Raw genomic sequence first — 8,372 nt, 5'->3', positions numbered from 1 at the left:
AAGATCCTGGAGTTTTCATATGCGTCTTGTCTAATCTCTTCTAACTCATTGAGCTGTAGAAGTCTTTTTCCACTAGCAGCCTTGAGGTCAAAGTTCAGGGTCTGGATGGCCCAATAGGCTTTGTGTTCAAGTTCGATGGGTAAGTGGCAGGCCTTCCCATAGACCAAGCAGAAGGGTGTTGTTCTAATGGGAGTTTTATATACAGTGCCATATGCCCACAATGCATCATCTAATTTTATGGCCAATCTTTCCTTGAGCGATTGACTATTTTCTCAAGGATTTGTTTTAACTCCCGATTTGAAATTTCCACTTGCCCATTGGTCTGAGGATGGTAAGGTATGGCTACCTTGTAAGTCACTCCATACTTCTTTAATAGTGTTTCAAATTGTTGGTTGCAGAAGTGACTTCTCCCATCGCTGGTTATTGCTTGTGGTGTGCCAAATCTTGTGAAGATGTTTTTTCCTAAGGAACTTTATAACCACTCTGGCATCGTTGGTCGGTGTAGCTATTGCTTCCACCCATTTAGATACATAGTCGACACCAACCAAGATATTCTTGTTTCTAAAAGAAGAGGGGAATGGGCCCATGAAGTCTATTCCCCACACATCAAATAATTCGGCTTCAAGTATGCCGTGCAAGGGCATCTCATTCCTTCTTGAAATATTTCCCGTTCTTTGGCATTGATCACAAGCTAACATAAAGGATCCTACATCCTTAAACAAATATGGCCAGTAAAACCCTACTTGCAAGATCTTGGCTGCTGTTTTTAAAGTACCAAAGTGTCCCCCATATAATGATGAGTGGCAGCGTTGTAGAATGCTTTATATTTCCTCTTTCGGTATGCATCTTTTTATCAGCCCATCATTACATCTCTTGTACAGCAGTGGTTCCTCCCATGTGTAGAACCGCACATCATGCAGAAATTTCTTCTTTTGATGATAACTCATGTTTGGAGGTAATACCCTACATACAAGAAAATTAACAAAGTTAGCATACCATGGAGCTTGGGAGAATGCTAGTAATTGCTCATCAGGAAATGAATCATCAATTGGTAAATCCTTGAAGTCCCCTGTGTACTCCAATTTCAGCCTGGAAAGATGGTCATCCACTACATTTTCGGATCCCTTTTTGTCCTTGATTTCAAGGTTAAATTCTTGTTGGAGTAAAATCCATCGAATTAGTTTTGGTTTCTCCTCTTTCTTGTTTAAAAGATACCGGATGGCAGCATGATCTGTGAATATAATGACTTTTAACCCAATTAAGTAGGATCTGAATTTATCCATTGCAAACACCACTGCTAGGAATCCCTTCTCTGTGGTGGCATAATTGATTTACGCATCATCGAGTGTCTTACTGGCATACTAAATGGCATGGAGCTTTTTATCTTTTCTTTGCCTGAGTACTGCTCCAACTGCAAAGTCACTCGCATCGCACATCACCTCGAATGGTAGCTCCTAATCAGGTGGCTGCATTATTAGTGCTGAGATAAGGGCTTCTTTGATCCTATTAAAAGAGATAAGACAATTTTTATCAAAATAAAAGGGAACATCTTGACTTAACAGGTTGGTAAGTGGCTTAATTATTTTGGAAAAATCTTTAATGAATCTTCTGTAAAACCTTGCATGTCCCAAAAAGCTTCGCACTCTCTTAACTGATGTTGGTAGTGGCATGTTTTCAATGATCTCAATTTTTGCTTTATCAACCTCAATTCCTCTTTCTGATATCAAATGTCCCAGAATTATACCTTCCCTTACCATGAAGTGGCATTTTTCCCAATTTAGAACCAGGTTTGATTCTTCACATCTTTGCAACACCTTAGATAAATTAGCTAGGCAATCATCAAAAGTAGTTCCATAGACAAAAAAATCATCCATAAAAACTTCCATGATATTTTCAATATAATAAAAAAAAATAGCCATCATGCATCTTTGTAAAGTGGCAGGGGCATTACAAAGACCAAAGGGCATCCTTCTATATGCAAATGTTCCGTAAGGGCATATGAATGTGATCTTTTTTTGGTCTTTTGGGTGAATGGAAATATGGAAAAATCCCGAATACCCATCTAGATAGTAGAAGTAGGAATGTTTTACCAATCTTTCTAATATTTGGTCAATGAAAGGAAGAGGAAAATGGTCTTTTCTGGTGGCACTATTCAATTTCCTATAGCCTATGCACATGCGCCAACCAGTGACTACCCTAGTAGGGATTAATTCATCATTTGCATTTTGAATGACAGTTGTCCCACCCTTTTTAGGTACCACATGAACTGGACTAACCCATTTACTATCAGAGATCGGGTATATAATACCTGCATTTAATAGTTTCAAATTTTCCTTTTTTACTACTTCTTTCATGTTTGGGTTAAGTCTTCTTTGATGTTCAATAGTGGGTTTGTTGTTTTCTTCCATAGGTATCTTATACATGCAAATAGAAGGATGAATCCCCTTTAGTTTTCAATTTTATACCCTATGCTCTTACTATGAGTCCTAAGCACCTTTAGTAATTTTTCCTCTTCTGTCTAAGATAGGCTGGCATTGATAATCACAGGATATTCAGAATTTGAGTCCAGGAATGCGTACCTTAGGATAGAGGAAAGAGGTTTCAGTTCTACCTGTTTGGTGTTTTCCTGGAGCTTGCCCTTGGGCTGTTTTTCCTTCAACTCTTCTATAGCAAAAACTTGAGCCAATAATGGGGATGGACTAGCTGTCAAGGATTGCACACAAGTTGCAATCTCTATGTTCTCTTTCTCTGCTATGAGGCTGTGCACAATGGATGCTCCTACAAGGTCTTCAGGGTGTGCTTTAATGAATTCCTCTTCAACTTACTTATCAATCATATCAACCTTGAAGCATTCATTAGGTTCATGCTTGTGCTTCATTGCATTGAATATGTTGAACTCCACTTCTTCCTCTCCTACCTTGAGAGTTAGCAGCCCGTTCTTGACGTCTATGATAGCTCCAGCGGTTGCTAGAAAAGGTCTTCCCAAGATTATGGGGATCTGGACATCCTCCTCCATTTCCAGTACAACAAAGTCAACTAGGATAAAGAATTTTCCCACCTTGATAGGGATGTTTTCTAGAATTCCCACATGGTATTTCATAGATCGATCATTCAGTTGTAACAAAATTGTTGTAGGCTTAAGTTCCCTCACATCAAGCTTCTTACATATTGACAAAGGCATCAGACTCACACTTGCACCTAGATCATAGAGGGCTTTGTCAATATTCATGTTACTGATAAAGCGAGGTATGGAGAAGCTTCCTGGATCCTTAAGCTTTAGTGGTAGCTTGTTCTATAATATGGCATTACATTCCTCTGTAAGAGCAACAGTCTCATAGTCCTCCAGCCTTCTCTTCTTTGATAAAATGTCTTTGAGGAACTTGGCATAGGATGACATTTGAGAGAGTGCTTCTGTAAAAGGAATGTTTATATAAAGTTTCTGCAAGACTTCTAGAAACTTCCCAAACTGCTTATCCAATATGGCTTTCCGGAATCTCTGAAGAAAGGGTAGAGGAGGCTGATATCGTTCTGGTAGCTTCTTTTGCTTCCTTACTTCCTCCTCTTGCTTTTCCTTAGCTTCTTCCTTTTTCTCCTCCGCCTGGTTTTCAGATTTATCAGAGGTTTTCTCAATTGGTTCTTCCTTTGACTGTTCTAAAATCCTTCTACTCCTTAATGTAACTGCCTTATAGTGCTCTCTTGGGTTTATTTCTGGTTGATTAGTCAGTTTACCAGCAACTTTGCTTGAAGAACTTGTTTGTTGAGCAATTTGATTCTCCAGCATCTTGTTGTGTGTGGCAAGTTAGTCCATTCTATAAGTCAGTTGTTTGTTTATTTCATTCTGCTATTGCTAGGCTACTAGGAAGCTTTCCATCATGGATTCCATAGTCGACCTTGATTCAGGCTGTTAGCTTTGAGGGGGTGGTGGCTGTATAGGGTTTTGTCCCCTATTCTGAAATCCAGGGGGTGCTGGGGGTTTGTACCCTTACTGTTTATTTATTGGCTGATTTTACTGATTGGACCATGAGAAATTTAGGTGGTTCCTCCATCCAGGGTTGTAAGTGTTTGAATATGGATTGTTAAGCTGCCTCTGGTTGAAGTTTCCTCCATTATTCACATAGCTCATCTGTTTTGTGGGAGGTTCATTAAAGCTGTTATATTCTGAACCCATGTATCCTCCTTCATAGCTGTCCTCATGTTGATTGTTCATCCCTATAGCATTGGCTTGCATTTTATCAAGCCTCCTTGTGAGCTGGTCAAATTGAGCATTTATCATGCTTAGGGCATCCACTTCTAGGATCCCTGCTATTCTCCTTGCATTTTCCCTTTCATTTGACCACTCGTAGTTGTGATATGTGGCCCTCTCCAGAAGTTTAAGTGCTTGATTCACTGTTTTCTCCATTAGGTCACCTTCTGCCGCTGAATCTACAATGCTCCTTGAAGAGGGCAGTAGCCCATTATAGAAGTTCTGAACCAGGAGCCAATCTTCTATGCCATGGTGTGGGCATTCTCTCTGCAGGTCCTTATATCTCTCCCATGCATCATAGAGTGATTCACCTTCTCTTTGCCTAAAAGTGTTGAGCTCAATTCTCAACCTCGTAGTCTTTGAAGGTGGGGAATATTTTACTAAAAAAGTTTGAGAGAGGTCCTCCCAAGTGGTGAACGTTCTAGTCAGTTGAGAGAGTAACCACTCCCTTGCTCTGTCTCGAAGGGAGAATGGAAATGCTCTGAGTCTTATGGCTTGATCAGAAACTCCATTCATCTTGAATGTGTCACAAATGGCAATAAAGCACTGGAAGTGGTAGTGCGGATCTTCTGTTTGTGATCCTCCAAACTGAGTTTGTTGGATCATCTGGAGCTATACCGATTTTAATTCAAAATTGTTGGCTTTCACTGTGGGTCTTGTAACACTAGGTTGGAATCCTTGTATAGAGGGAGCTTTATAGTCCTTCAAGAGTCTCGGCCTGTTGTTGTTATTGTCGACGATATTTGGAATTTCTGGATCTCTTTGATCTTTTCCTTCACGCTTCCTCTCTCTCCTGATAGTTCTTAGGGTTCTGTCTATCTCTGGATCCAAATCAAAGATTTCTTTCTCTGCCTTGTTCTGGTCATATACCAAACTGATAACCTGAGAAAGAATAAGAGAATGAAGCAATTTAAACAAAATTAAACTATAAATGAAAATGCCCAAATCAGCTAAATTACTTATTGCTTAACATTACTAAAATTAAATTCCCCAGCAATGGCGCCAAAAACTTATTTGCTGGTTTTGCAACCCCGCAAGTGCACGGATCATGAATAAGTAATAGAGTAGTGAGTAAAGTATCATCCTACAAGGAATTTAATTAGTAACTACCAAAATACACAGTGATTTTGACTGTTTAGGCTATCGAATAATGAGGGAATGAAAGTTGTTTTATTTTAAACACTAGAATGATAAACTTAAAATGAAATAATCTATTTTGAAACAATTCTGAAATTAAGATTTCACAGTTGAATCTTACTATAGATGTTATCTTGTTTATTTACTGGATTGAGAATTGTTTGCCTTGATGGAAATTAATCCTAAGGTATCCTAAGTCATCTCTCTAGGCACCTAGGGTGTATTTTAATTAACTTAAACCCAACTTTCATGGCGATCAAATTAATTAAATCCTTTAAGGTCTTTGACCAATTTTGAAATTCTACAAAGGTAATCAGCCTATGTCTAGGTCAGAATTCCTAGGTTCAAAATCTTGATTTTCTAATATTAATCTTCACCTTTCAATCCTTCAATTAATATTTATAATCAATACTAAGTGGGTACAACACATAGCATGCATTAAGTTCACAAGAAATTAAATCAAGAAACAATTCTCGAATCCAATAAATAAAACTTAATGTTTATCCATAATAATGATGACAAGGTTACTCTTACAATTCCAGAATATGCAAACTACTCACTTATGGTGAGTTCAGCAAACATCATGATAAAGGTAAAGTCAGTAAAAAGAAATCATCTAGAAGAAATAGAATAAGGGAACCAAAAAGGATCTGCAGATTTGATCTTTTTAACTTTGACTGAAGGCTCCTCTTTGATACTGATGTCCTGCTCTTCTAGACGGCTATGAGAAAGTAATGAACTGTTGTGTCTGGATCTCTATCTTCTTAGACCTTGGATCTCTTTCTGCTGTTTCTACCTCTTCTCTGTTATTTCTCTCTGTCTTTTGCTGTGTGTGTGTTTTTTTTTTTCGTCCTCCCCTGCGTGTTTCTACAGCTCCTCCTTTTAATGAATGTCTTATGGTTGGGTCTTTTTAGAGTCCCTGAGGTGTTAGGAGTTTTGTTCCCTATCAAAAACTGCAACTAGAGTGAAATCATGAAAACTGATTGCCAATAGATACATGGCCCATGTATCACTACATAGCCCAGGGCCGTGTAACTTGCTGGAGCTAAACGGGTCTGTCTTGCATTGGCACAGAAGGTTACACGGGTCTAAGTACACATCCCGTGTACTTTTGTTCTTCTGGAAGTTCTTTAAGCTTGGCCCGGCAGAGACTTACACGGGTCCAGGGATATTACACGGGTCGATGTACATGACTCGTGTACTTTGCTTCTTCCTTGGCTCTTCTGAATTTCTTCTGGTAGAATCTTATACAAGTCTGTGGCTGTTCTTACATGGCTCATGTACTTTATATCAGCAGCAATTCTCAGTCTTTTGACCTCTCCAAGCTTCTCTTTGCACTCCTATGCTCTGGGACTTCATCAAAACACCTAAAATACTGTAGAAACATAGAATTTAGAGCCTAGCACTAGAATTTACAAAAGTTAATGAAATCAATAACTATGCATGAGATTGCTATTCTAAATGCCATGAAATATTATACAAATTGTGCTTTAAAATATCTATATAATACAAATGTATTAGCAGCCTTGATATATGAGAATAGGATGAGTTTAATTGACATTAGGCTTGCCTGTGGATGGTATTTGATGTGTATATATGATGGCTAGGATGATTAGATATGAGTTTACATGAATTATGAAAATTAGAGTTAAGGTTTTAACCTAACTTTGGGAATTTTGTGTATGACTTGAAATTGATGATGTTAAGCTCAATTGTTAACCATTAGAAGTGCCATGAATGTGAATTGAAGTTTGGGAGTTGGGTGGAATTTATATTGGGAGTGCTGATTTTCTATGCAGGAATTTAGACCTTGAGTCCAGTGTGGTTTTTAGGCCATGAGTAGAGTTGTGTTACTCCAATTGGTGTGAGGTCAATTAGAGATGAAACCTAGGACAATTTGCTACATTTTTTATGAAGAGACCCTACCTAGAAAACCAACAAAAAGTGACCAAAAATTGACTTGAATCTGGGTAACCAAAATCTGGACCTGGAAAAATGACCATGTGAACAGTGATTGTTCAAATGGCCATAACTTTGTGTAGAGAGGTCCAAATGACCTGATTTTGAATCCATGGAAAGCTGAGACAAAATAGAATAACTTTCATGAAGAATAGAAAATCAAATTCTGACCATAACCTAATCAAATTACTAACCTAAATTAGCTCATCAAAACTGCCAAAACTAAAAATTGCCCAGAAATTCTGGACACTGACCAATTTAGCCTGTTATGATAAAAATATCATAACTTGACCTAAAAAACTCCAAATGGAGTGATTCAAAAAGAGAATTAAAGTACAGACATTAAGGAACAACTTTGATGAAGAAAGGTTAGCCAAAATCTCACTATAGTCTGGTCTAATGGAACAGTAAACTTAGATGACAAAAACTGAAATTTTGGAAATACTTTTAAGAAACTTGAATTGTAATTGGCAACTAATGCCAACAAGTTTATAACCCAAAATGTGGTATTATCATGAATTTAGAATTTGTATTCCTATTATTTATTAAATAGTCAAAATTTGCATAAATACTAATGTGAATAATAACCACAATGACATGATTCAAAATGATATGAAAAGCTGAGATGAAGGCCTAAAGCTTTATTTTATGGACCTAGAACCAATTCTAAGCCTAAGTGCTTGAAATTATATGACAAAGAAGATAGAAAATCCTGAAAGTAGTAGACTTTCAAGGTTCAACACCCTGGACAATCATTAATCAATTGGTTATAACTAGAGTTATACTACTTCAAATTGATTGATTCAAAAGGGAAATTTAAGTTAATACATAAAGAAACAACTTCCATGAAGGAAATATGGCTAACTGGACCATGCATCTTGGCCAAATTGCTAGAGGAAATTAGGATATAAATTTTGAAATCCATGAAATTTTCATGGACAACTTGGAATATGAATGGTACCCCACTTAAATGATTTAGTGAACACTAAATCATGTGAGTATGTAGTTGGAACTTGTATTCCCATCACAAATA

General features: G+C 37.5%; 1 protein-coding gene and 1 non-coding gene across 2 annotated transcripts; one reads left to right on the top strand and one right to left on the bottom strand.

Annotated features, from left to right (window-relative positions):
- Positions 1 to 2,518: 2,518 nt before the first annotated feature.
- Positions 2,519 to 3,781, bottom strand: LOC131176574 (uncharacterized). Its single transcript, XM_058141630.1, has 3 exons — positions 3,310 to 3,781; positions 2,826 to 3,198; positions 2,519 to 2,759 (listed from the first exon to the last, which is right to left on the bottom strand). Exons 1-3 carry the CDS (start codon positions 3,779 to 3,781, stop codon positions 2,519 to 2,521), a joined length of 1,086 nt encoding a protein of 361 aa, XP_057997613.1.
- Positions 3,782 to 4,487: 706 nt separating this feature from the next.
- LOC131176576 (small nucleolar RNA R71) lies at positions 4,488 to 4,594 on the top strand. The gene has a single exon (XR_009146579.1). It is a non-coding gene; the product is annotated as a small nucleolar RNA R71 (small nucleolar RNA).
- Positions 4,595 to 8,372: the final 3,778 nt, after the last annotated feature.

This window comes from Hevea brasiliensis, unplaced genomic scaffold, assembly GCF_030052815.1.
Source record: "Hevea brasiliensis isolate MT/VB/25A 57/8 unplaced genomic scaffold, ASM3005281v1 Scaf172, whole genome shotgun sequence".
NCBI lineage: Eukaryota > Viridiplantae > Streptophyta > Magnoliopsida > Malpighiales > Euphorbiaceae > Hevea > Hevea brasiliensis.
This window is presented reverse-complemented; position numbering and strand designations above follow the sequence as displayed.

What these genes read in the sequence shown, in the direction of transcription:
- LOC131176574 (XM_058141630.1), bottom strand. Translation starts at nt 3,781, where the DNA reads ATGCTGGAGAATCAAATTGCTCAACAAACAAGTTCTTCAAGCAAAGTT. An exon ending in TGTTGCTCTTACAGAGGAAT is followed by an intron (nt 3,199 to 3,309) that starts GTAATGCCATAT and finishes TCTATGATCTAG; the next exon opens with GTGCAAGTGTGAGTCTGATG. An exon ending in AAGGTTGATATGATTGATAA is followed by an intron (nt 2,760 to 2,825) that starts GTAAGTTGAAGA and finishes CATTGTGCACAG; the next exon opens with CCTCATAGCAGAGAAAGAGA.